The sequence below is a fragment of the Bipolaris victoriae genome (assembly GCF_000527765.1).
Source record: "Bipolaris victoriae FI3 unplaced genomic scaffold scaffold_8, whole genome shotgun sequence".
Lineage (NCBI taxonomy): Eukaryota > Fungi > Ascomycota > Dothideomycetes > Pleosporales > Pleosporaceae > Bipolaris > Bipolaris victoriae.
Genome location: NW_014575384.1, coordinates 318,475 through 345,600, shown reverse-complemented (window position 1 = coordinate 345,600; position 27,126 = coordinate 318,475). Strand labels below are relative to the sequence as shown.

The 27,126-nt window shown below is 50.9% G+C and overlaps 9 protein-coding genes across 9 annotated transcripts; 5 read left to right on the top strand and 4 right to left on the bottom strand.

Moving 5' to 3' along the window:
• Positions 1-910: 910 nt before the first annotated feature.
• COCVIDRAFT_87935 (hypothetical protein) lies at positions 911-2,595 on the top strand (the record flags this gene model as incomplete). Its single annotated transcript, XM_014705538.1, has 3 exons — positions 911-1,061; positions 1,129-1,220; positions 1,285-2,595. The coding sequence occupies 3 exons, from the start codon at positions 911-913 to the stop codon at positions 2,593-2,595; spliced, it is 1,554 nt and encodes a 517-aa protein (XP_014561024.1).
• A 330-nt stretch (positions 2,596-2,925) lies between these two features.
• On the top strand, positions 2,926-4,336 carry COCVIDRAFT_87693 (hypothetical protein; the record flags this gene model as incomplete). The annotated part of the gene is made up of 3 exons (XM_014705537.1): positions 2,926-3,081; positions 3,132-3,942; positions 3,999-4,336. The coding sequence occupies 3 exons, from the start codon at positions 2,926-2,928 to the stop codon at positions 4,334-4,336; spliced, it is 1,305 nt and encodes a 434-aa protein (XP_014561023.1).
• A 543-nt stretch (positions 4,337-4,879) lies between these two features.
• COCVIDRAFT_49416 (hypothetical protein) lies at positions 4,880-8,169 on the bottom strand (the record flags this gene model as incomplete). Its single annotated transcript, XM_014705536.1, has 5 exons — positions 4,880-5,980; positions 6,072-6,588; positions 6,665-7,076; positions 7,248-7,921; positions 8,051-8,169. Coding segments are annotated over 5 exons (2,823 nt in total), but the record flags the coding sequence as incomplete, so codon positions are not given.
• Positions 8,170-10,175: 2,006 nt separating this feature from the next.
• On the top strand, positions 10,176-10,898 carry COCVIDRAFT_12412 (hypothetical protein; the record flags this gene model as incomplete). The annotated part of the gene is made up of 2 exons (XM_014705424.1): positions 10,176-10,309; positions 10,361-10,898. The coding sequence occupies 2 exons, from the start codon at positions 10,176-10,178 to the stop codon at positions 10,896-10,898; spliced, it is 672 nt and encodes a 223-aa protein (XP_014560910.1).
• Positions 10,899-11,512: 614 nt separating this feature from the next.
• COCVIDRAFT_87703 (hypothetical protein) lies at positions 11,513-12,214 on the top strand (the record flags this gene model as incomplete). Its single annotated transcript, XM_014705535.1, has 2 exons — positions 11,513-11,847; positions 11,902-12,214. The coding sequence occupies 2 exons, from the start codon at positions 11,513-11,515 to the stop codon at positions 12,212-12,214; spliced, it is 648 nt and encodes a 215-aa protein (XP_014561021.1).
• A 644-nt stretch (positions 12,215-12,858) lies between these two features.
• On the top strand, positions 12,859-13,687 carry COCVIDRAFT_87708 (hypothetical protein; the record flags this gene model as incomplete). The annotated part of the gene is made up of 3 exons (XM_014705534.1): positions 12,859-13,026; positions 13,079-13,411; positions 13,460-13,687. The coding sequence occupies 3 exons, from the start codon at positions 12,859-12,861 to the stop codon at positions 13,685-13,687; spliced, it is 729 nt and encodes a 242-aa protein (XP_014561020.1).
• A 407-nt stretch (positions 13,688-14,094) lies between these two features.
• On the bottom strand, positions 14,095-15,555 carry COCVIDRAFT_87841 (hypothetical protein; the record flags this gene model as incomplete). The annotated part of the gene is made up of 4 exons (XM_014705533.1): positions 14,095-14,867; positions 14,919-15,003; positions 15,052-15,167; positions 15,216-15,555. 4 exons carry the CDS (start codon positions 15,553-15,555, stop codon positions 14,095-14,097), a joined length of 1,314 nt encoding a protein of 437 aa, XP_014561019.1.
• Positions 15,556-18,984: 3,429 nt separating this feature from the next.
• On the bottom strand, positions 18,985-19,712 carry COCVIDRAFT_12409 (hypothetical protein; the record flags this gene model as incomplete). Its single annotated transcript, XM_014705423.1, has 3 exons — positions 18,985-19,239; positions 19,334-19,497; positions 19,697-19,712. The coding sequence occupies 3 exons, from the start codon at positions 19,710-19,712 to the stop codon at positions 18,985-18,987; spliced, it is 435 nt and encodes a 144-aa protein (XP_014560909.1).
• A 1,899-nt stretch (positions 19,713-21,611) lies between these two features.
• COCVIDRAFT_87780 (hypothetical protein) lies at positions 21,612-26,651 on the bottom strand (the record flags this gene model as incomplete). The annotated part of the gene is made up of 4 exons (XM_014705532.1): positions 21,612-23,060; positions 23,111-26,077; positions 26,123-26,410; positions 26,460-26,651. 4 exons carry the CDS (start codon positions 26,649-26,651, stop codon positions 21,612-21,614), a joined length of 4,896 nt encoding a protein of 1,631 aa, XP_014561018.1.
• Positions 26,652-27,126: the final 475 nt, after the last annotated feature.

Sequence of the window (27,126 nt, the reverse complement as noted above, 5' to 3'; positions counted from 1 at the left end):
AGTCAATTGCAGAATGAGGCAGAAGAGAAGACATATAACGGCACCAAGGCTGACCGCACAAAGGTCCAGTGTCGCCAAATTTCACGCCGCGGCTGAATTAGCAGGCCTGAATCCAGGGGAAGGCACTGCGCGCGGTGATGAAACACGCGTTCGGCCCTGCTTATCTTCATCTCCTCTATTACGAGCCGCGCATGTTGGGTGCGAGCGATGCGCGGCCATGGTTCATGGGGCGGTGTGTGGATATGTGTGTACTTGAACGTATGTGTATGTGTGGTGTGGTGTGGAGTGGAGGAGGAGCCCGGCCAGTGACAAGAGTCAAGATGGACATGTCAAGCAATGGCGGTTGGACTGACGGGCAAGATGAAACTGAAACTAGGGCGTTGGCCGTTGCCGAGCTCAGGGTCTCGTGCCGATGGCGTTGGGGTGGCAAGCGCAATCGGCGGGGATTTGTAGATGAGGGCAGACATGGATGGGGGCAGGGGGCCAGGGAGTAAAAGTAGTCGTCGTCTGTTGAGCGGTGACTCGTGCTGCCCTGCATGTGCTTGGCCCGCCCCAAGAGGCGTGCTAATGGCAGCGAGAGACTGCATCTCAACCACCCTCTGTGGTGGTGCTGGCGAGGATTAGACGGCCGACGTGCTCTCAACCTCCATGTCGCAACGCGGCCACGCCCAATACGGAAGGCTTCGCGTTCCACTCAGACCATCTGATACGGTCGACCTGCCACGCGCCCCTTGCACGCGCTGCCCCCCGATAAGCCCGATAAGATACCGACACCATGATGGCTTGCCACGACCACACCCACGGCGACGCGGACGGGAGCGCCTCTCCCACACTAACGCAACACCTCCCGACACCGTAGCCTTCTGATAGATATTTAGTAGACCCCACACCGTCCGCGCCAGTATCCGCTATGGGTGCCGACCAGTCCAAGCAGTCTGAAGCCGCAGTCAACGACGAGCTCCTCGAACGTCTGCACGCGCTCAACATGAACCATGATAAGTATGCTCAGTACTTGAAGGAGAAGGAGGAGTATGTTGTGGTCCAAGGCGATGGAGAGGCCCGTATGTTCTTGATCCCATATCTTTCCCCCGACACCTTCCTTCTTTCCATGCTGACCATGTGCTCCAGCTCCCCAGTACACACCCGTCGTCAAGTACCAGCAAAATGTCTCCATCAAGTCCGTTCAAGAGTGGGAGAAGGAGCTCATGGCTGACCCAAAGGTACACTACACACACACTCGCTCATTCTTCTTGTTCCCTGCATCGGCTGACCTCCTTCTGATAGAACCGCCTCGCTCTGGCAGCCCTCAGCTCAAACTCCGCCAATGCCGTCCTCTCCTCTCGCGCAGCCACCATCGAAGATACACACAAGTTCAACATCAAGATACCCTTCGAGGGCTCTCCCATCACTAACCAAGCCTCTTCCGGACGATGCTGGCTGTTTGCATCCACCAATGTCTTCCGCATCGCCATCATGAAGCGGTACAAGCTCTCCGAGTTCCAACTGTCACAAGCCTACCTCTTCTACTGGGACAAGATTGAAAAGGCAAACTACTTCCTCGAGAGCATACTCGAGACCAAGAACGAGGATATCGACAGTCGCATAGTGCAGGCCCTCATGTCCAGCCCTGTCGGCGATGGCGGTCAATGGGACATGGTTGCAAACCTTGTACAAAAGTACGGTCTCGTGCCCCAGTCAATCTACCCAGACTCGTTCAATGCCTCCAACTCTTCCATCATGGACCGCCTCATCACCACAAAGCTGCGCGAGGATGCAATCCGGCTGCGTACCATTGCCTCGAGCAACTGGTCTCCCGAAGCCGTCAAAGCAACCCTGGCTAGCGAAAAGGAAAAGATGCTCCGTGAGATTCATCTCATCCTGACGCTGATGCTCGGTCCCCCACCATCTGCCACCAAGCCTTTCACGTGGGAGTACTATGACAAGGATGGCAAACTCAACACCGTCGTTAGCCGACCAGTTGAGTTTGCCAAGGAACTTTCCGATCACAGGGTAGTCCGCGCATTGTCTGGAACTGATGTGCACACCCTCTTTTCTTTGGTCAACGACCCCCGAAACCCCTACAACCGCCTGCTCAGTGTCAAGCGCCTGGGTAATGTCTGGAACGGCCGACCAGTAACCTACGTCAACGTCGACATGAAGACGATCAAAGAAGCTTGCATTGCCATGCTGAAACGCGGCATGCCTGTTTTCTTTGGCTCCGACGTAGGCAAATACTCGGATTCGACCAAGGGTATCATGGATACCCAGCTATTCGACTACGAGCTCGGCTTCAATGTCAGGCTCGGTATGACAAAAGCCGAGCGTCTACAGACTGGAGAAAGTCAAATGACGCACGCCATGGTGCTGACTGCTGTGCATGTGGTTGACGGCAAGCCAGTGCGCTGGAGGGTAGAAAATTCGTGGAGTGACCGTGTGGGCGACAAGGGGTACTTTGTTATGAGCGATTCTTGGATGGACGAATTTGTATACCAGGCCGTTGTAGATCCGAGTGTGGTTAGCTCGTCGATCAGGAAGGTATTGGAGCAGCAGCCAAAGATGCTAGAGCTCTGGGACCCCATGGGTGCACTGGCTTGAGTTATGAGATTTTCAGAAGTTATGACTATTAGAGAGATGATTCAATGTCACTTGTATTTCTAGACCAATATCACTGAACAACCTTTATTTCTCCAGAGTGATATCAAATGATTAAAAAAAAATGGTTCAGCGGAACAGCTTAAGCCGGGTAGTGCCGTGCACTGCCGAACCTCGGCCTAGCCGCTGTAGCGCGTCATTCCTCCACATTCCGCCCGCATTTGTCACACCAGTCTAACTCTTGTTGCCATGTGATAGCCACGCATCGACTCGTTAGAGTCTTTTTCTCCGCATTCTGAACTCTTGCAAACTTCTCCAGGAATCGCCGTCACCATGTCTTCCGCTGTCCTTCGCAATTCTTTCAAGATGGCTTCGCGGCCGCAACAACGACTGGCTAGCATTCAAAGACAGTTCAGCAGCTCCACGCCACAAAGGAAAGAGATTCGGGATGCATACATTCTGAGTGCCAGCAGGACACCGACCGCAGTGGTCAGTACAAGATAAGCATCAATTGATTCTGTATGCTGAGTATTTGCTAGTTCAATGGCAACTTTACAACGGTTTCGGCCCCGCAACTAGGCGCCACGGCCATCAAGTCCGCCCTGGAGAAATCAAAGGTCCCGGTATCGTCTATCGATGCTGTTTACATGGGCAACGTGCTTGGAGGTGGCGTTGGACAGGCACCCGCACGACAAGCAGCCATCTTTGCCGGTCTTCCTACAAACATCGAAGCCACCACCATCAACAAGGTATGCGCCTCAGGTCTCAAGGCTGTCAGCATTGCCGCCTCTACCATTGAGCTCGGACAGGCGGAAGCCCAGGTCGCGGGAGGAATGGAAAACATGACAAGAGTCCCATACTACCTGAGCCGAGCAAGCCAGCAGCCAGCATTCGGACACCAGAAGTTGGAGGACGGTCTCATCTCCGATGGTCTATGGGATGTCTACAACCAGATCCACATGGGCAACTGCGCAGAGAACACGGCCAAGAAGTACGAGGTCTCAAGGCAAGATCAGGACGACTACGCTATTGAGACATACAAGCGCGCACAACAGGCGTACAAGGATGGTCTCTTCAAGGATGAGATTGTACCAGTTACCGTCAAGACAAGGAAGGGCGAGACCGTCGTCTCAGAGGATGAACAATACAACAAGCTCAAGCTAGACAAGGTTGCAACGCTGAAGCCAGCTTTCGAAAAGGGACCAAACGGATCCGTCACAGCGGCCAACAGCTCGCCCCTCAGCGACGGCGCATCAGCCCTGGTCCTCGGCAGCAAAGACATTGCACAAAAGTACGGCAAGGACAGCCGTGTACTAGCCAAGATCGTCACCTACGCTGACGCTGCTCTGGGTACGTTCTGTCTATCTTCACAACAAAAGCACATTACTAACAACTCCAAAACTTAGACCCCATCGACTTCCCCGTCGCCCCCGCCGCCTGCGTCGACAAACTCCTCGCCCAATCCGGCCTCTCAAAGTCCGACATTGCCATCTGGGAATTCAACGAGGCTTTCGCCGCCGTCATCAAGGCAAACGCAAAGATCCTCGGTCTCGGTACTGAAAATGTTAATCCCCGCGGTGGTGCTATTGCGCTTGGTCACGCACTTGGTAGCTCTGGAAGCAGGATATTGGTTACCCTGCTGCATCAGCTCAAGGATGGCCAGTACGGTGCGGCGGTTATTTGCAATGGTGGTGGTGCTGCGTCCGGTATTATTGTGCAGAAGCTTAGTGTGGATCAGTTATGATTTTTAGTCTGAACGATAATTTAAAAAAAAAGTGGAAACCCCTTCCAAGTGGAGGTGGTAGTATGAGAGGGTATGATTCGTACATATCAAGAATTGAAATGCAAGATTCTGACATGGTCATCCTTGGTGATTAACTACATGTTTTTTTTTTTGCCATTTACGGGCGAACCGGTATAAAGTCATTGTCAAAGTTATGAAAAGAGAGAAAAAAAAATTTCTTCGTCATTTCTACTTGTCACATCAGAGAGAGTGTGTTTATGAAGGAAAAATAATGTATAAGGATGGTATATCATGACTCAGCAATCAACGAGAAGGGAAAAAAAAAGACAGATACCATCCAACGCCTTCACATTAACCCCCTATTAAACCCCACAACGGTAAAAAAAAAAAAAAGAAGGAACGTAATCATGAATGACCCTCGGTTTTCTGATCCTCGTAGATTTCCCAAATACCAAGAAAACAAGTAAATCCCACACTTTTCTTCCCTCTCGTCTCATCCCATCAAAAAACCCAAACTCAGATCAAATTCAAATCCATATCCGTATCCATGTCCATGGCAAAATCCATGGTATCGTCCCATGGCATCGCCAAGACATTTTCAGTAGTAGACGTGCTTACGCCCGCAAGATTGTATTCAGCGCTGCTAGTTGGGTTCTGCAGATGCTCTGGGAGTTGGTCCCACGAGGGGAATTGGAAGTCATCGGCGGTGGTAGTGGTTGTGGTGGCACCAGGATTGCTGAAAGCAGCGGTTCCCTCGTACATGGGTTGCTGTTGGTGGTCGAGAGGAGAAGTCAATGGCGAGATTTGGGTGGTTGCTTCATCCATCCAGTATCGTCGTTTAGGGGATCCGGGGTTGGTGATGGAGAAGCCTAGTTCGCCGTGCTCGCCAAAGCAAGGTCCCTTGGTGCCGTTGGAGGGACATGCAAGCTCTGAAATGGGTGCGTATACACCCATGAGTGCGTCATCGTTGGATGCTGCTGTAGTTGTTGCTGGCGCAAAGGAAGCGGGCGATGTGGGTGACCTGCTCAGCCCCGGTACGCTGTACGGTGTTTGACGGCCAGATGAGAGCTGTCGCACGTGTCCTTTGATATGTCCCAACGAGCCTGAAAGCGAACACTCGAAAGAGAGTGCCCGCAGCGGATCGTTCTCAGGCAGGTTTGCGCAAGTGAAGTTATTCACGTCGAAGCTAGAGTCAACAGTGGCGCCGGAGTTGATGCCTAGATCCTCGTAAACATCGTGCTCTGTAGTAATGCCTTTTACTGGGGCTTTGGAGTCGATGCCGTGTGCTTTCTTGAATAAATTGAGCCATTCGGGGTTGTCTGCAGAAGTTTGATTCCAGGGATCGTCATCACCATAGAGAATACGGCGTGATTCAACTTGCAGCATCTCATCGGTCACAGACCCAGCACCGTGCTCCTTAATATGCCGTCTCGCAAAGCGTCCAAGTCGTAGAGTCAGAATCTCCCAGCATGTTGCATTAGGATTATGATCCGTTTGTCCCGGCTCTGGGAAGTCCTCGGGTGTGGTCAGAATGATTGGCCCAACCGACGAAGCATCTTTGCCGTCTTGGTAGGCAATGGATAGGTCATAGTTGTTGGGGAGCAGGTACTCCAAGTCTCGCGTCTCAAGTGACAGATTGATTTGCTGTTTATCAGTCAGTCAGAGAACTCTGCAGAATACCATTATGCTTTCCAACCTCGGATTGGCCTCGCGTATTCAATACAGTCGTACGTACCTGCAGACTTGAAGAGTTGCTTGCCGAGAATGGGAAAGGTGACTTTCTCTCATTAGCAATGAGATATGGCGGCATCGCGTTGGTCACGTGTATGGCTACATGGGGATCTAGACCACGACAGCCCTTCCAATTCTTCATACTGGCTCCATTACGAAACTCCTTTGCAAGGTGGTCGACACGGTCCTGCCACTTGTCAAAGCTCATGCCGCAAAACCCACAACGGGATTTGATGTATTGTGCTTCAGACTTCCAAGTGTCCATGCTGGCAGTCATCTTGCAGCCATGCATAAGTCGCAGGTGTTGTCGAAGATGATCTTTCCGATAAAAGGTTCTAGACTCGGGGCCTTTTTCGAAACAAGCAGTGTGGTTGTGTGTCGCCAGGTGTTCTTTGCTAGGATCCAACTCATCGCAGTAGACACATTTGGATTTTCCGGTAACCTTATCGGCAACGATCTCGCCAAGGGGTGCGCATAGCCACTTTTCAAGAGACAAGTGAAGGCTCTTCTCGTGGCGAGACCTTCAAAACGTCAGTATTATCCTGTCCATTCGGTGCAATCAAACATTTGCAGCAGCTATGGTAGAGAATTACATACCAGTCGTACTTGGATTTGAAAGTATCAGTGCAGAATGTGCATTGAAACATTCTTTGTCCTTCATCGGGACTAGGCTTTGACACTCGAGTAGGAATTCGTCGGCGCCTTCGCCTTTCTTTTGACTTGAGACTGTTCAAAGAGCCGAGCGAGTGTCGGGATCCGTACGAGTAGGCAGAGTCCCGGGATCCCCGAGAACCGGAGGACATCTTGGTGAGGCCAGTCTCTAGCGAAGAGATGGAAGGGGCCTTGAACACCGAGAAGCTCCCAGTGCTGTCATTAGAAGCATCTTTGCGGTAGCTGCTGCTCTGGCTGGCGGACTGCGGGGGATCAAACGTCTCAACAGCGTGAGCAATGGCGTTGAGAGGTGCAGGTTCGTTTTCAGGAGGAGAGTGCTTCCATCGTTCGAACGGACCTGTCGAGAGTTAACCGAAACATTCCTGTTGCTGTAACACTGGCATCTGAGATGAGGTGCCAGTATCTGAGTTTGTGCGCCCTTGATCCGCACGAAAGACGATGAATCTTCCGTCAGTCTTGGGCGCCACAGTCTTGTGCGATCGACTAAACTCAGATTTGGTGTACGTACCCATGCTTTCCCAGGTTTTACCTGCGGGAATGTTGATGACCTTTGTTGATGGTCGGATGCTCGGCGATGCACTTCGCTTGGGTCGTGCCTTCTGCCTTCGCCGCGTATTGGCCATCCAATTGGAGATCTGGCCCATGGACAAGCCAGTTTGCTGTTTCAACATCTCCTTGTCTTCTTCTGTTGGATAGGGATGATCGATGTGCATCAGCATCCAATTTTTCAGGATGCTGACAGCAGCTCTGGGGAAGCGTGCTGATACAGCAGCACTCTTGGGGCACTGCTCTCCGTTGTTGTCATCCGTTATGGGACCAACATGACCCAACGATCGCATCTGCTTCCTTCCGGTGAGTCCACCGAAGCATCGCGTGTCATTTTCAGCCACGACATCTAACGTGTCGAGTGCCGTTCTCTGCTTCATTGCTGGCATCCTTTCCGGATTGCTGAAGCTGCATGGCCGGAACAGGGCGTTGCATGGAGAGCAACCTAGCTGCTTGGTACCGTCGACGTTGTAGATGAAACATTCGAGGGACATTGATCTGCAGTATTCACATGGCTGGACGGACTTTTGGTATGTTGGCAGCCAAGTACTAAAGTCAGTGTTGAAGTCGATGTCGGTACTTTGAGCATCGGCAGATTGCACGAGCCCTCCGGAGGCATCATGCCCTAGTAGGGGACTGGTTGATATTAGAACCTAAAGAAAAAGAAAGTTGATCGTAGATGGTGGACCTCTTGAACGCAAGTTCGCATTTACATGGATGTCGAGCCGGGGTGAGTGACTAAGGGATAATGGGTATACCACGCACCTTTGGTCCAATACTGGCTCCGTTATGTTGAGGTCTGTCCCTTGTGATACGCCGGGTATGCTTGTGTCGCCGAAATCGACAAAGTCTGCCATATCGAAGGCTGCATCGTGGGTAGCCATGATGGCGGGCCTAGATTTGCAATCAAGCAGTGGGTTATCTTGGCCGTTGTCCAATGGCCTGCGATGAATCAAAGAACAAATGCACGCCCTCTGGACGAATTCAACAATAAGGCGTGAGTTGTCGTTTTGCGGGATGATGGATGCTAAGTAGGACCGCGGCTTGGACTCATTCTGGGGCCATGCCGAAGACGGGGGAGGAGACTCTTTCTACATGCACTAAGCCTAATGCGGTAGAATGTCGAGTTCGAAGGGCGCAGTCTGTGCGGCGCGCAGGATCACCCGGATTATTAGCCAGAAAACACCACGATAATACTGCTGAGTCATGCGTACAAGCAGCACCAGGCAGTCACTTGGCTTTGCATACGTCACTTTGTACGTCCCAGTTCTACAAAAGAACGTTTTTTGGCAATGCGATAAAAGTCGTTGCTAGTCCGAGGGGCCCTCTCTGGGGCTTGTTGTTCCCGACACATGGGTGTTATGGGACGCTTGTTTGACTCAAAGACGTTGCGACTATCCAAAATCACGACTCGGAGTATCCGAAGCATAGCAGGCTATTGAACCTCAACGAGGTGAGCTGACAAACTCCACTTCAGCCCTCGTGTGCTGCAAAACCACAGTGGGCTTGGTCCACTACGCCAGCGGCGGTCGGCGATTGGAAGAGATGGATCTAGACGACGATAGGCGGTTCGGGACCAGCCAGACTCACAATGCAAATGGGGAAACTACCGGATATGCGTTGTGGACGGCATGATGATGCGCATCCGCCAGTGATAGTGGCAGTATATAAGGAGACAGGCCAGCACGCCTGCAAGCCTCACATCGAACGGTCAGTTGCGTCAGGTTGACGCCGTCCATCGGAGAGGTCGGCTTCTGATTTGCGACGAGTGCGGCGAGTGCGGCGAATGCGAGCGTGGTTGGAACAGCGAACAAAGAGCGGTGTCAGTGCGTGGCTCTCTGTCACGTGCAAGAGACCTTCTTTACGTATCTCAAGCCAACACTACTACCGAGGACATAGTACTAGATACTACACGCACACCTAGTGGTAGGGCTCTCTCCACAAGAGAGCCCAAAGGAAAACGCTTGCAGATGGGCCTTGGGATATAGGGCGCTCGGCCAAGAACAGCAATCCGCGGACGGGACAAGTGAACAAAAGCTCGAGGGTCACATGTCACATGCCACTCACATCGGTCGACACCATCGCAAGGCTAGGAGACGGCCGTGTCGACAGCACATGTGTGTTGCGCAGCTGCTTGGAGCCAACGTTTGGGTGTGCGTGTGCGTGTGCATGTGCATCCAGAGTCTGGATTGTTTCTTTTTTCGTGGATCCTGACATCATTGGGCTGTTCTGTTGTGTGGGAGCATTCCAACAGTCAGAAGGGTCTGTGTACTGTAGGACAAGAAGACTGAGAAGGCCACATCCCTGTCGTCTTACTCGGTCGGACATTAATACCACGGTGGTGGGGTCCGGGCAAGGTCGAGGGTCAAGGGCAAAGGCGGGGTAGGTTGGTCGAGGGCATCAACAACTACAACATCCCACACCCCCATCCGACACGGCTCTCCGCTACCATTAGACGGCCAAGTTCAACATCGCCATATCCGTAGCCTTCGATCGATGCTACACTACACTACTATCTAGAAGCAATTAGTCTTGGCATCCCCCGGAGCTAATACTGGTTGAGCCGATCCTAGCGATTCTGCCAACTCATAACGCATCCCAAGTCTGCCCAATCCATCCGTCACTCCATAAGCCGTACGAAACTAGCCAGATCACGCCGATGGCCTCCACAAAGATCGTCATGTAACATGTTACTTGTCCGTCGTCACCGCCCTGTGCCTGACTACCCTAGCGCCTGTCCGCTTCCAGACTGTCTTAAAACCGACCTCACTCCAGATCAAATCCTCATCCCGTGAATCCCCATCAATCACTAAAACCACACTGGAATTGTGTTCGGCCCACTCTGGACCGACAATGATCAACGCTGGCTCACCCACTTCCCCCGTATGACATGGATGCAGCTCCCAACTGTGCCATCTGCAATGCGCCGCCCTATCCCGAATGCTCCTGCGAGTCGGAGCGCCTGCAAATTGCAGTCAAGCAGGCCGAGCAGCGTGCCATGGATGAGAGGCTGGCTGAAATAAGGTACTACACATTCTATCATCCTCCCAAAACGAATGCTGACTTGAGCTGTAGAGACTGGGTGATTAACCACGCGCGTCAGCATATCTTGAATGCTTTTGAGCGATTGACGTCAACTCGCAAGCAAGCCCATTCAGCATACCTTGCCTCGCTCCCACACTACGAAGTCTACATGCGATATTCCGGTCATCCGCCAATACACCCCATGTACGTGGCGACGCTTCAGACACAAATCGCAGAAGCCCATGCTGAGCTCAAGCGTGGCATCGACGCCGATTGGCGAGCATCGGTTCTTCGCTACCCGGAAGTCTTGGATTACTTCTACAGCCTTGTTGACCTCAGGCTGCCGGATGATCATTCCCGAGAGGTCGTTGAGCCGCCTTTTGCCGCTGCAGGTTACACTGACATAGGCTATGGTGTCAAAGAGAAGAAGAAAAAAAGACGACAGGACAGAGATAGCTCAGTGTCTCATGGACACATGGCAGTCGGCAGAGTAGCCCGCGGACCGCCTCCAGTACCCGTACCGCCACCGCCGCCAGCACCAGGCCAACACGTAGGATTTCCTCGTGGAGCTGGTCCATACCCGTACTAGGGTTGCGGGAATTCCTTATGGCCCGACACAATCGCGCTTGCGATCATCTCACAGGCACACTTTCAGTATTCAGCAATCATGGAAAGCATGTGACAGAAATGTCATGTGTGTCCATAAGTTTCGCTTCGCTATCATATGGTGGCATGAAATTGGCTTATGGCTAGATGTGTCTACTACTAAGACACTAACAGGAAATCGGAGCATAGCGAGGAGTACTTTTTTCCGATTTTCCTTCTATTCAATCGTGATCATGATGACACGTAGTAAATATTCAGAGCTAGAACGAGATGAAATATCTTGAAATATCAATCAATGTACATGGATTTTGTCTTTTCTATACATATGTATTATCGATTGTAATACGTGGTGATGGCGATGATGCATACCTGCCCAAAGCTCAGTAGTAAAGTCCGTGCGTCACGGACCAGAAAGTCGCGAGCTTGACTTTCGAAAACTACGCGCCTGTAACTACACACCAATACTCGACTTACTTTCACCTGTGAAAACACCTACGCGCCATCCAGATACGACGGGGGCTCGACCGGAACCTAGTGATTCACCGAATTTTCCATCATCAATAGAGTAAAGGACGTGTCTCTCTACCACTGCCCGTCATGAGCGGCAAAGCAGGCGCATACGGAACGACGGGGGGCGGTGATACGGATTTCAGGAAAACATGGGACCGCGACGAGATGGCAAAAAAGGCCAAGGAGAGAGAGGCAAAAGAGCGTGAGGAGGGGAAGGAGCGATATGAAGCAAAGATGGCTGGCAAGTCGTATAGACGGAGAGCGTCCACGCCTGAGGATCTGAAGCAGACGGAAGCGAGAGCAGAACGTATAGATTGGAGCAAAATGATCGGAAAGCAAACCCTCACATCAGCTGCTGCTGCAGTTGGCAAGAGAGGACGTGGTGCTGGTGCATATTGCGGAGCCTGCGACCTGACATTCAAGTGCGTCTCCCTTTTACAGCGAGGGCTGACTTGCTTTCGCTAACAACCCTCCAGGGACAACATTCAGTACGTCGAGCATCTCAACAGCAAGCAACATTTGATCGCTACCGGCCAGTCCGGCGAAGTACGCCGCGCAACTCTCCAAGAAGTTCGAGACCGACTACGATATCTCAAGCGAAAACAGGACGAGGCAAAGGTTCTTGAAGTCACAGATTTGGACACCAGGCTGGCGATGAATAGGGAACAGATGGAAAAGGACGCCGAAGAGAAGAGGCGGTTGCGCAACGAGAAGCGCAGAGCGAAGAAGAAGCAGACAGACATCAATGCGATGGAGTGGAAAGTCGAAGGTGACGGTGTTATCTGTTAAGCCAGTGCAAAGCGACGACCATGTTGAAATGCTGTAGATGGACGATTATCCTGAGTTATGGTTGAATACGGGCACTTGTGGTCAGACAAGGGCATGCGTCTACCCGATACATTGTGGCGATGCCTATCAGCTCCTCTCCTTTGGAACGAGAGATCTCGACCGGTGTACTACGAAGGGCTGCGCCCCTCTGTCGGACGGAGACAATATGTCTCACCACCAAGTCTATTTGCAGGGTTCTGGATACCCCTTTTTACCGCTCATGCTTAGACTGGACATGCCAAAGCACGAACTGCGGGATATTGGGCGCTTTTGTTGTCACATTAGTGCTGAAGCACAAGGACGTCGGGGCAACACGAAAGAGCTTAGAAATCGGCACCCGATGGCGCTCCACTCAAATCGGACATGCCCCGCACCGCACAATCCTGCTGCATGTTGATGCAATCCATATATGACCTGATTGATAAGCAGCATACCGAGCTTCGGGAGCTCCGGGTACGTATATCTTGTTGATGGTCGCGGCTATTTAGTAGATGCTGCAAACTTATCGAAGTCAAGTATCACAAGTGTTTTCAAATAGTATTTTTCACTTCACTACCCTACAATCCCTGCAACCGCGTTCACACTATCCTGATAACTCCATCATAATGGCGCACGTTAATGGCAATGCTCCCAAAATCACGCTCTACACAAATCATGGCTGCCCTTATGCTCACCGAGCTCACATTGTTCTAAAAGAACTGGGTTTGCCGTATGAGGAAGTTATAATCGATTTGGATACTCCGAGAGAGCCTTGGTATCTGGAAATCAACCCTGTAAGTCCATGTCTGGGCTTTGTAGGTCGATGCGTAGTTGACCCATATGCAGAGAGGTCTTGTTCCTGCCATCAACTTCAATGGAGAGATCGTTACTGAGTCAGCCATCGTTTCAACATTCCTGGCTGACGCCTATCCCTCGCATCTCTTCCCTGCAACAGGATCCCCAGAAGCTGCCTTGACCCGTGCTAAAATCAATTTTTTTGTCGATACCTGGACTACCAAGGCTGGCAGCCATTGGTTCAAGATCTTGATGCAAGATTCTGAAGAGGAAAAGGCAAAGCTGAGCCAGGAATTTATTGAAACCGTGAGCAAAGAACTGGAGCCTCTTCTGAAAGATGCAAAGCCATTCTTCGGCGGTAGTGAGAAGCTCACACTGGCAGAGGTATGATCAGGACTCATGCTAGTAGCAGCATCACTAATGATCTCGTAGGCACTAACGGCGCCTTTCATTATCCGGATATATGCATTCTCAAGACACGGTGTACTCCCCAAGTCCATTGCAGCGGACTTGGATGCACTTCCCAACTTTTCCAAGTGGGCTGCAGCAGTGATAAAACAAGAGAGTGTCACATGTGTCTTTTCTGAGGACACAATCATCTCGTCCACCCTCAAGAGACTGGAAAAGATGAAAGAGAAGAACCGGGCAGCATCGAAGTGAACTTACCCAATGAGGTTTTGGTCAGTCATACAACGGCATTGCAATGATTACAAATGAAATGTTCTTAGAGACCGAATTCATCTATCCATCTCACCATCTATGTTCTCGAGCATGTTGTTTGTCTGATCTACTCGACATTGGATTGCAAATGCACTTTTCTATTCACTGTATATGACCGCATAAACATGAAGACATAACATATGACCGTACCTAGGCGCCGATGGCGCGCCCTCTTAATACCGAAATGCACGAACTGAACTAAATGCAGTTGCTCAACGAGTGTGCCGACAAGAAACGCTGGAAAGGCTAGCAAATGTCATGAGCAGACGGAAAGGGAAGACATCAACCGCCGTGCTTTAGTAATCACCGTCCTCAAAGCAGGAAGTTGGCATACACTGTTTCGAACATCACGAGCTCCGACGCGTACGCTTTGATGGTGGCATCCCGTTGTCCGCTGTACGCAGCGAAAGCAACATCTCTGCCGCGTCCATATCGAAGTGGCTGTGGTTATCATCACCAACGCACATCTCGCATCCGTGTGCACTGTCGACTGTGGCGGCTGTTGGAGGGCGAGCGACAGCTTCATCGGCAGGATGCTCGCAACAAGCCACCTTGGAATGCGACCGCTTTGCCCGAAAGACCTCGCCAGAGTACTCATATGGAGTCGATGTCGGTGTATGCAATCCTGGAGGCGCACGCATGCTGACTGGTGAGCTCACAAACGAAGACTCTGCTGTGCGGGGAGAGTACGGCGAGCGTGGCCGATTGATGGGCGTGAAGCGAGTGCGTGGAGATACCTCAGGAGAAAAGAGATACCTGTCGTTCCGCTCTGTATCGGTTCCATATCCGCTCTCTATATCTGCGGGTCGCGCGCGCCGTTGCCTGACAACTCGGGCGCTGAGCGGTGGCTGTTCAGAGCGCGACGTTGGTGCCTCCACTTGTGTCGGGGCGACCGGCCTATGGACTTCATACGCAGATCCAAGTTCTCTGAATTTTGTGGTCTCCTCACTACAGTACCGTACGATGGCTGGGTCAATGACAAACTTTGCGAAACAGGGATCATCTGGCGTCAGGCAAATCGAAGGAAAATCGTTACCGAAGACAGGAGTAAGCGCCCATCGAATGTCATAACAGAAGGTTGCAGCTATAGCTCTGGCAGCCTGGTACGGTATCCAATATCCTACAAAATGTTAGTAGAGTGTCTGGACAGTCTGGGATTGACTTGACTGACCTTGACACACCAGAGCACCCCCAGTTATACTATAGCTGATATCCTTGAGCCCGGGATTCTCTCTCAATGCCTTTGCGGGTATCGTCTGCAAAACTTAGTATCCTACTCGAATGTTGTAGAACCAAGTACTTACCTTTGAGTATTTGCACGACTTGAAGAAAGGCGTCATACGGACGAGGCCGACGTTGTAGTCCCAGACGACGACATACGGCTTATCTTCACCAGGGAGCTTGTATGTGTACTGGAACACTATACGCAAGTCAGCATCTACTATCAACCTCAAAAGGCTGACCTTACTTTCGAATGCATCGCGTCCAGTCTTCTCAAGAAAGTCTTTCTTATCGCTGTTATATGGGATGTGTCGAACTCCCTTTCTTGAGATCTCACCTAACGGGTAGATCTGGAATCTACGGTGTTGTTCAAGGAATTCTTCGTCGTTTCCCGCTTCGTGAGGGGCGAAGTTGACTATTCCCACGGTTCTGTTGCCTTCTGAAAATATTGGAGCATCCTTTGGTATCTTTTGTCGCCTAAGCGCTGGCAGTGTCGCTACCGGGTGTGACGATGGTGTCGGAGACTCTGGGTGGCGATGGTCATGGCGATCACCGCAAGAAGGGTTCAGCAAGTCCTGTATGTTCATTCCGGAGGGCTTGCGATCACCTGGAAATGGCGAAAGCAAAGACGTGGAAGCTCACGACCGGGTACCAGTGTACCTGACAGATAAGAGAGCGAAAATCAAGTTGATAGGAAGACCGGGCTGCTGTGGAACAAAGATTGACTTTGGGTAAAGAGAAGTTTGGTGGCGGCGGTAACGAGAAGAAGAGACTGGTGTCCAGGCGTTTGCGAAACGCTCACGAGGACCAGATGATCGCCTTATACCTGTTACCGGCGAGGACGTGTTGGAATATATATCCACGTTGGTAATCGACCTGGGTATCGTCAGCATCGCGAAAGAATGGGACTGATGGCTGTTGCGACGCACCTGTTGCGTTCGTGAGTTGAGTCAGTCAACGCCGACTGGAAGTAGGTAGAGAGGCGTGCAGGTCGTGTCGGTCTAGCTCTGATATTCAGGTGGCTTCGCTCAACAAACAGTACGGTCCCGTGGCGATTAGCTGGACCTCGCGTGGTGTCCAACAGATAAATTCGCTGGGTTATCGCAGCAATACAAGCTAGCCGGTGACTTTGACATGCCAGGTCAGTTGATACCGAAGAGAGCCAGCTATGGATGGGCTTTCTTTACCGGAATGTGATAAGGGTACAGTTTCAATGACGTGCTCGTAGGGCAAAGTAATTCCTGGCAAATTCGAATGTCGTAAAGGATCGTTCGGGAGTGACTTTCCAGGAGACAGCCAATGCACAACAAATGCAGCGACATATACTTGTGCTATCACTGGTTCCTTTTAACGGATCAACATCCACCTTCACTTCGGCCCACTAGCTGTTCACCCCAGCGAATTGCGTCGCCAAAGCTTGCCTAAGCGCAGTGCAGACGACGTCCGGTGTGTGGGTGGGAGTGCCTGGGTTCCAGGACGCACACTGCATGGCTTGACAGGCTGCAAGACGGCGGGCCCACAGTCGGACCAAACGACCGTTACCCACAACAAGTGCTGGGCTTTGGGCATTGCGATGGTGCAAGATGAATCGAGGGAATGGTGTCACAAGACATCAAACACACTTCCCGTGCTGAACCCTGCATCCTAGCAGGGACATACGGTCCGGCCTCTTTGTTTAATGCCCTTGGCCTAACAGCCAATGTCAATCAAAAACATTTCCAATAGGCTGGGGAACGTGGACGCCCATGGCAATAACGCGAATCGCCAGTCCACCACAACGCTAAGTGAGAAACAGTACGTTTTCTGAGAGTCACAGCTAACTGTACATGGTTCCCGTCAACACAAGATGCAATTGGAGAGAAAATGATTTGTCATGCTGGCAGTGGAAGGCGAAACCCTAGAAGGCTACCTACGATCGCGCAACGCTGCAAGTGTCTCTCCTACGCATGGGTAACACCACCGCACTTCAGAATAGTACTAGCCCTCCATTACCCGGGCTATGGCTACCTCAGAAGAGCAAGCCCACCTGTCATGCACCTTGTTGGAATGGCGTGAAATAACGAATCGGTAGTGCGTTTACCTGCAGCCTACCGCGGTATACAAATGCACGTACTTTCTTGGCTTTTGTTGCAAACGTGGCCCGTTTTTTTGTGTATCTCGGACGCCTACACAATTCTGAATTCAGCGAAGCAATCGATTGGTTCATCTTTTATCGGTCTGTGATATCAGCCTTGCTTCCGTTAAGGATACTCGAGATGTATGACCCAGAAAAGAGCTCGCTTGCCGCATCGACCATACATCTCCACTAAGGGAGTCAGGGTATACTTCCCGGTCTGGAAATGTGTCTTTCCTCATACTGAGACATGGCGCATTTTGATGCAAGCCTTTTCACTTACTCGCGAAGCAAAGTTTTTAGATTCCAACTTTCACTTGACCTGTGCCTCACCGGACATCGACCAACAAAGCGTCTTGTCTCAATTACTTGAGGATGCAGTTGGACTGATGGAGTGCTAATTCAAAGAGAAGAGCGGTGATGATGTCTCAGTACAGACCGCTCAAAGAAGACAAAGGCCAAGCTGCAGCTTTGCCTGTGGCAAGCCGTAACAACTGATTGACCAAGCACATCCAAAAGTTCTTCTAGGATCATCTTTTCTCCAAGTTCTTCAGGAGTGGTACCTTCATGTGAAGTGCCATGGATACATACCGCCGAGCCTGCTGTCACTGCGCGCCCCCGGCGGTGGGAGATTCGAACAACTCACTCTACCTTCCGGTCAAAGCACAACGCCTTCGTGAGATCATACACAGGGCTCTTTGAAGTGCCGATGTTATTGGCTGCTAACATGATGCCATTAGAAACACTAGGCCATTCGCACAGTGTCAGACTACGCAGGATATGCACACGCACAATCGATGGCCATGCAGACAGCAGAATCTCTCCATTTCCGTTGGTTACACAGAAGCCGTCAATGTGAGATGACAGAAAGTCCAAGTAACCTGGGGCATCCCGGGTATTGCCGCTGTGATGCGAGTACGGGCTGTGAGCTGAGGGACGAACATAGCCAAAGGCAGGACGATTGGCCGGCGGCAATTCTCAACGCTTATCGAACTCGAGTCCAATATTGCCATCTGAACCGAGAAAGAGCAAGACAAATTCATGACCGAGCACTTTATCCTTGCAAATTTTACACCCATTGGACCAGACTCAAGATAGCGTTTCCTGAGATATGGGTTGAGCGGTAAATGAAGCAGTGTCTTAGACAAACACAGGGCGAATAGCTTGCCAGCCCGAATCCGGAACAGCTGACGATATGTGCCAGTGTCTCCGAGGCGGATCATTGCCAAGTCTATGGGCTTCCTCCCACGTATACGCGCGGTTCGTGGAGCTGTCTTATCACCCCTACCTCTTAAGGTGGATTCACATGACTGGAGTTGTCGAGGGCAGCATAGCTTACTTTTCATAACGCACTAAGCTCTCCGTGCTTGGATACACACCAGTATCATGCAAGAGGTCACAGTTCTCACTATTGGGTGTCTCCAACACTGTCGATGTGAGAATGTGTATCTTCTTGACTGCAAGATTAGCGTCGCCATGCAACGGAGGTTTTTTAGGTTGACTGAAGTCTGCGAGTAATTGGCACCAATGAATCTAGACCGAAGAAATTCTTTGAAGCCATTCAAAGATCCAGCGTAGGTACGTATACTGAAAAGAGTCGCTTAACATTTCCGAAAATGACTAAGTACATACATATGTATACAAGCTCTTCGTTAACACAACAACCTCCAATGCCTGTCTATCTTTGTCTACTTTTCGGAGCACTGGAAGGAAGAACTTTATCTGGCACACAACGCGCAAACACCATGGCCTCTTGAAAAGTCTATAAGACTGCAAAGCTGCTTTGGTTATTTAGGATGCTTCGATCAACTGCGAATTTATTGCGTGGGATGCCTGTAGGGGCGTGGCACAGCGGGGCAGTATGTACGCGTAAAGGGTCTGCTCACAGCATCTCAAGCTTATGTTACAACATGTTCGGCTTTGCACCCGAGCTCAAACGGCGCGCCAAAATCGCTGCTACAGCATATCGTGCGACGACGTTGTCAAAATCTCCATCCCTCGTGCCCGTCGGGTGGCCCGTTGAGACAAGCTCCGCGCAGCGTAGCGAGACACATGCTTTGAACGCAATCAACACACTGCCCCACTGAATCACGCCTGCACTACCCTTTTCTTGATTGTTATTTCCTTGACTTGTGGGTACGGCCAGCTTGTATTTACACTGAGTAATGCTCAAGAGTGTACCTGGGTCATCGCCTCCGGCTTGCCACATGGAGAAACCTAGTCCCGCTGTCACGCCAGGAACGAGTGCTCACAGGCGTCACAAAGAACCAGACTCTTGAACACATCACATTCCGTGGGGGCACCGGGATATGTGCCATAATCGAGGGCGAGCCTCCCGTCTCCTCGGGCAGGCTCTGCCGGACAACTGTGATGATGAACTCAAGCTTTGTGGCGTTTTTCTGCAGGGTGGGACGAACTACAATATTATCTGCAGAGCAGGGGTTCGTCTGATCATGCCCGTATATCCGTTAATGAAGGTAGCCATCTAGAATCTCTGTGGTATCCTACTACGTCACGGATGCGAGTGCATCCGCTCGATGATGGAAAAAGTGAGGGATGAATCAAGTGAGACGATGAGGTCTGGCCCCGCCCCTCTTCGTACAAGTACTACTTACGATAGATATCCGTCATCGGCACTACAATAATCCACCATGTTCATTTCCTGGGCTAACGGATACGCGGATGGCCTGCCTAGCGATTCCCATCTACTATACAAGGCTAAAGTAGTGCCCGAACAAGACTCCATCGACCTGGGAAGCCTTTGTAGTGTACAAGACAGCCTCCCATGATTTGACACAGAGCGAGAACTTCCATCGACTAGAACACATCTACCACGAATAATTGGATAGTATGAAAAAAAGGTACGCATAAATAGGGAACTTGCATGCATACAGTGCGTTTGGCAATCCGGACGGCGGATCCTGGCCCCCCTCCAAGGATTCGTTCTGGATCAGATGCGCAAAAAGAGGACAACGTAGTACAGTAGATGGTTCTGGCTAAACAACGTACCAATAAGAAAGGATTGGCATGTTCCTGACAGCTCTGACAGGTGTCACGGTGCGAGTCTTTTGCAACACAAGAGCCGGGTTGGACAAAGTGGAAAGAAAGGGCCTAGACAGGCCTGGAAGCAAAATGGGGCAAAAGTTAGTATGCCTCACTATTCTCCCCCTTCCCTTTTCCTCTTCTTCACCATGCCACTGAGATCCCCAACCATATATTGTGTATTCCAAATATCCCATGTATCTGCCCGCGCAGCGTGCACCAATACACACCTCTCTTTTTCTTATCTTTTGCCCAATTCTCACTTATCTACGCTATCGCTGCCCATATGTGTCATCATCCTCTCATTTCTCACAAACCACTATTTGTCATGCTGCCTCAGGCTTCCCTCCATCCGAAATCCCTAGGCTGTGCTTCCGCCACACATACACACATATTCCCACCCCGGCAGAGAACAGCACACCATTGTCGCACAGTGTAAAGGGAAGCTCATGACACTGAGCACAACCAGAAACATCTAGACCGTGCAGGGACAACTTCCGCTCTCCACTCCGCCCTTCCTATTTTTCCCTAGCACGCCCTTCCCCATAGCCACAAAGTAATGTATCACTTCTCACTCCCCACTCAGCCTGACTATCCTCATTTTCTTATTCTACCCAGTCCCCAACTATGCAAATATTGTAACAAACACACTTCCATCCATGCCTACGCACCCTTCTTTACCTCGTCTCTACTTGTCCCATTACCACCCGTCTAAAATCACACACACATAACCACCTATCACCATAAAGAAAAGCCCCCCCAAAAGTGATCTCATGACTACAAACGTGGTTGTTTTCCCCCCCCCTCCCCAAATCCTCTTAGTCCTCGCTTTCCAACGTGACCAGCTATTATGCAGCAAGGCGAGATGCGTGTACGTGTGTGTAGGCTCTCAAGGGCACCGAGCAAAGAAAGGTATTTGTATTTTCTTTTTTTTAGGACACTATGCGAGTTTTAGTGAAGAAGAAGAAGAAGAGTGGGTGAGCGGGTATGTGAATGGAGCTGGCTCTGTGTTGCATGTACACGTGGGTAGTATGGATGCGTCTATAAAGGTCTGGACTCTTGTGTGTACTTTCTCTTCGATATAGTGTAAAACTTGTCGTCGCAGTGACGGATTTATTTCTAATACTGAGGCTGTGGAAATATCTAGTTGGTAAGATCCAGGCCTCATGTAACCGGCATGTCTTTTACCGTGCAGATACTTGTTGCATCTCACAATAGAACCGGGTCACTATACAAAAGCAAGCATGTGAGAAATGCAAAAGCGCATGAATTTAACTACGCGTATATAGCGGAATGTAATATAATGTATGCGCATGCGTGGAAACCCCGTATTATGAAGCACCGACACCAAACGCCATGTGAACCACTGCATCCGTAGCCGTATGCCACACCCCTGGTCTCAGAAAAAAACGCCATTGATTAATCCGGGTATCAAACAACCCACCACCCCCTCACATGTACATAGAGACCTCCATCAAGCTAGTCAGTTTACTCGCTGTCATCGTCGTCATCGAAACTAGGCTCAGACGCATCATCAGAGTCGGCTTCGTCATCACTAACAACGTACTTGGCCGGCTTAGCAGCAGCTCTGCGACCAGGCCGAGCGGCAGGTGCGCGTGCAGCTGGCTTGGGAGTTGGCTCATCTTCATCTTCGTCCGACAGTAGGTCGTTGGCAAGATCGTCTGCGTCCTCCATATCCTTGTCTTCATCTGAATCGGCAGCCTTCTTCTTCTTGGATGCGGTCTTGCCTGTTTCTGTGTCCTTGCCATGCTTCTTCGCGTAAGCCTTCGCTGCTGGGCTCTGAGCAGCAGGCTTCTTCGCAACGGCTTTCGGCTTTGGTACAGGTTTGACAGCAGCAGCCTTGGGTTTCGGGGCGGGTCTAGCAGTCAACTTAGTCGCAGCTGGTTTCTTGACACTGAGGTTGAAGTCATCATCATCCGAGCTCATGATAGTGTCATTGACATTTCGAGGAGCAGGGCGCTGTGGTGAAGACTGAGGCATTAGACCTTCGTAGTTGGTAGTGTCACCGTCCACATCAACAATGCTGTTCTTTTTGATGCCAGCCGAACTGCCAGAGCGAGGGTTGCCATTGCTACCTGGCCGGGCCACAGTTGTCGTCTTAAACATTGGGACGCCGTTTGTACCAGATCCGATTGTCTTGACCATGCTGCTGACGTCGCCAAGGAGATCCTCGTCGTCATCGTCAGAGTCGCTACCGAGGTTGTATTTGGTCGCTTGTTTGGTTGCGCCTCGAGCAGCTCGAGCTGGGGCAGCAGCTTTCGCAGGCTCTTTGGCGGCTTCCGCAGCTACTGCAGCAAAGACGTCGGAGTCTTCGTCATCCGAAGGAACCGGGTCTTTCTTGATAGCCTTTGAACCAGCAGGGCGACCCCGCTTCGCAGGTGCTGGCTTTGAGTCTGCAGTGCCTGGCCTGCTATCCGACGCTCCATCGGTCTGCGGTGTTGCCTCCTTCTTCACGAGATGTGAGAGCAGCGTACCTTGTTTCTGTGGTGCCGCGGAGCCGAACGCGCTACTGCTCTTGAGAGCTTCTGCTGCTGATGGCTTCTTGACAGGTTCTTGTTGAAGGTAACTGAGCAGTCCCTCTTTCTTGGGCTTTGGCTTCTTCTTAGCCGGGCCAAAGTCCGAGTCAGAAGCGTCCGAGTCAGAGCCGTCCATCTTTCTCTTCTTCTTTCCCTTGGTACCCTTGCCTCCAGCAATGCCAAGTTTCTGGGAAGCGCGACGGGTCATGCTAGCAATCTTCTTCTTGCGCTTGGTTTCTTCTTCTTGCTGCACATTCCATTCATCCATGAACGCGTCAAGGTCAACGTTCCAGATATCCTTGGGTGAGAGTTTGATAAGGGTGTCGACCTCTTCCTGCCTCTCGCCAATCTGCTTCAAGAGCTTTTCGACCCGCTCTTGCGTCAAAGACCAAATGGCCATCTGTAAACTGTTAGCATTTTGACACACTATTCAGGTGTATGAGTACTTACGCCAAGCAAATAGTCGTAGTCGTTGGCGGACACTTCGACTTCAGCCTCGTCTGATTCGTCCTCCTGAGCATCTTCCTCTTCGCCTGCATTCTTCGCATCTTCGACCTTGGGGACCGGTGCAAAGCCAAGTTTCTTGAGTTCTTGGACAAGGGCAGACTTCTTCTTCTTGGAAACCGTAAGCTTTCCATCGATAATCATCTGAATGAATCTAGCTTGGTTCGTCAACTTGAGAAGCTCCTTCTCCATGACTTGAAGTTGATGTTGCTTTCGCTTCTCGTAGTACCGCAGACGGATGTGGTAAAATTCCTCAATAATGTCAAGGACGGTTGAGTACTTGTGAATACGTCCTTGTGCATCGAATGCAACAAGATTGCTGGTGGCTTGAGGCTTGTATAATTTGAACATCTCCTCGAGGCCCTTAGCAAGAGCGGCTGTCATGTACTTGTCCTCCATCTTGATGACAAAGTGGACGCGATCTGGGGTGTTGTAGTCAATGTAATCCTTGATAAATGAGGGACCCTTTTCCGCCTTGATGATTTCCTCAAGTTTCTCCTTGAAGTCCTGGGTCCAGTAGCGAACAGGAAGCTCAGTGATTTCAATCTCGTTATCACCAGTCTGTCGAACAGTACCCGTGAACTGGTAGCGGTCAGGACCAAGGACAGTGGTCGTTCCGGTGAAGCCCTTATACCAGGGGACCATAGGTGACATATCCTCTTTGGTAGCACCTGGTTGCATTCGGCGCCTGATGTTCTCGATGATATCCATGGGGTTAAAGTTAGGAATTTCAGAACTCCAACCAGTACCGATACCACTTGAGCCATTAATGAGAATCGTAGGCAGAATGGGTACATACATCTCCGGTTCAATCTTGTTGCCATCGGATTCGCCGTACTTCAATAACGCATCATCGTGGGGATGAAAGATGCGTCTTGCAAATGGTGTCAGACGAGTGTAAATGTACCTGGCGCTGGCAGCGTCGGCACCACCCTTGAGACGAGAACCAAAGTTACCACTTGGCTCCAAGAAGTTTATATTGTTGGTTCCAACAAAATTCTGTGCGAGACCGACAATGGTACCCTGCATCGAAGCTTCTCCGTGAGCATAGTCGGTAGATCCGGAGACTGCACCAGCAAGCTCAACCACCTTGACATCCTTCTTGATGTTACGCCTAAAGCAAGTGTACATCACTTTCCGCTGACCGGGCTTCAGGCCATCAATAACGGACGGGATAGATCGCACGTTATCAGCCATGGAAAACAGAATCAATTCCTTGTTGACGAAATCGTCATAGGAAATGTCTGGAGTGGTCAGGTCAAGATGCCGACCTGGTACAAAGTCGCGTAGCCAGTCTTTACGAGCATCCGCCTTCTTCTTCGAGAAAGCCAATTCTATGAGCTTTTCCTCCTCTTCTCGCATGACCTGGAAGCGCTTCATATGGGTGTCGAGATCCTTGAAGTAAATCTGAGCATCGGGAATGTCGCTGGTACCCAATCCCTTGTAGTACTTGTGATCCCAGCCCTTTTCATGTGCGTGTTGTTCTTTCCACTCCTCGTATTCTGGCATGGAGAAGAAACTCTTCATGTTGCGTGGGTTCTTTTGGTCACCCTTCCAGACCTTGACAATGGGCGTGATGAACTCCAGTAGGAAACCTGGGATCTTGAGCAAGCTCGGAAACTGGCACTGAAGAAAGTTGATCAACAGCCCCTTGATATGGCTACCGTCGTGATCCTGATCCGTCATAATCATGAGATGGCCGTAACGCAAGCTTTTCATGTCTGCCACCGTATACTCCTTCTTGTGCTGAAGACCCATGAATTTCTTGATGTTCTGAATCTCGGCATTCTTCATGATCTGATCGACCGTGGCGTCACGGACGTTGAGAAGCTTACCACGAAGCGGGAAGACACCAAACAAGTCCTGGTTGACGACAGCACGTCCAGCAAGTGCAAGAACACTAGCCGACTCACCCTCAGTGAGGATGAGAGTGCAAAGATGTCCGTCCTTGGTGCCCGCCTTATTGGCATCTGTCAACTTTGCGTTGTTGATTCGGTTACGCTTGTTGCCATCGGTCTTCTTCATCATCTGGTCAGCCTTTTGCTGAGCAAAGTGCATAATGTTCTGAATGACATCGGTCTTGGCAATGGCATTCAGGAACTTGTCGCTGAGGACGGGCTTGCTGCCAAACTGACTGGGCTTGGTAGTGAGCTGCTCTTTTGTCTGAGATGTGAAGGCAGGGTTCACGATGGAACAATTGACAAACAGAAAAAGATGGTTCTTAATCTGTGCAGGCTTGAGCTTGACAGCGGCTTTGTTTTTCTTGTTGACAATGGCCATGAGCTTCTCGACGATCTGGTCGGCAATGTGATTTACGTGCGTACCACCGGATGTTGTCGCGATAGAGTTGACAAAGGATACCTGATTAAAGGCACCATCTGAAACAGCAAAACCAATGTCCCAGCGTTCGAGCTTGTCGGTAATGATGACATCCTTCTCCTTCTCATCTTCGCTGTTGCCCTGGTCGCGCGAGATAGACTTTGTGTACATTTCCATGTATTTGGCAAACGATGTGATCTTGATGCGCTCGCCGTTAAGGTAAACCTTGACGCCCCGTAGCGTACCCGCCATATCGTAGGTCCTGCGTTTGACCATGGCTTCAAAATCGTCGTCGATGCCCTCCATGCCGAACCTAGCGTAGTCGGCCTTCCAGCTGACCTTAGTGTAATCGTCCGCTTTGATGTCGGTAATCTTGGCTTTGCCCATCTTGCTCATGTTCTCCGTCCATGTTTGCTTGTACTTCTTCTTCTGTTTCGAATCGACGGTCTCGACTGTGAATTCGGTACTGAATACGTTACAGAGCTTGGCTCCGTAACCGTTGCGACCACCGGTGACTTTTTGTTGGTCGTCGTCATAGTTGGACGAGGTGAGAAGATGACCGAAAATCATCTCTGGTACATAGATGCCGTGTTCCTAACCGAGTCAGCAGGTAATTTTAGGAGGTCGTGGGCAACACACTTTATGAATCTCAATTGGAATTCCCTTGCCATCGTTCCTGATGGAGATCTCGCCACTCTCTCGGTCGACCGTTACTCTGATCTCACTCATATTCTTGTCGTTTTGTTTGTTATCGGCGGCGTTGACAAGAATCTCGTCAAAGATCTTGTACAGACCGGGGACGTATGACACGTCACGGTATTCCATCGCCTCGCTCTCCGAATTATACACCCACATCTTATCCGTTTGTCGTTCTACGGAACCAATGTATGTATCAGGGCGCTTCATAATATGCTCCAAGTGCGTCAACTATGATTGTGTTAGTCGGTATTTCGCCAATTGCAATTGCAATACTCACCATCTGGTACTTGCTGCTGGCACCGCCCTTCTTGGGCTTTGCAGCTGGCTCGTCATCGCCATCTCCACCAAAGCTGTCATTGGCAATATCTGCGGGGGGTTTGCTGCTCGGCTTCTTGGGGGCTGGTGCTTTTTTGGGCTTTGGTGTGTCTGCGAGCAGCGACTCATCGACGTCTACAGGGTCCTCATCCATGTCTACATCTGAGTTCTCGATGTCTGAGTCGGCCTTTGCCTTCTTCTTAGGTGCAGCCTTCGCTTTCGGCTTTGCAGTGGCGCCGGCGGGTCTGCCTCGAGGTTTTGCAGGACCAGCTGCTTTCTTTGTGGCGGGTGCTTTCGGTTTCGCCGCTGCCTTGGTGGCTTTGGCGGCCTTTGCAGGCGGGGCGAAGTCAGAGCTCGCGCCTTCGTCGAATACGGAGTCGTCCATTAGGGAGTCGGACATGGTGGGCTAAAGTCGAGTCCCCAGGACGGGGGACAAGGTCGAAAGAAAAAAAGCACTTGTCACACGTGACTGTTCGAGCGACAAGACACGGGCAAGATGCAACGAATGTAGACGAAAGGAAGGTGTGGTGGCGATGAAGTTGAATGTGAAGGCGTGTTTTGCTACATGAGGGTCAGTGTTTACGCGTTTGCGTTGCCAAAGCGAGAGGCTGCAGGGGAATGCACGCTAG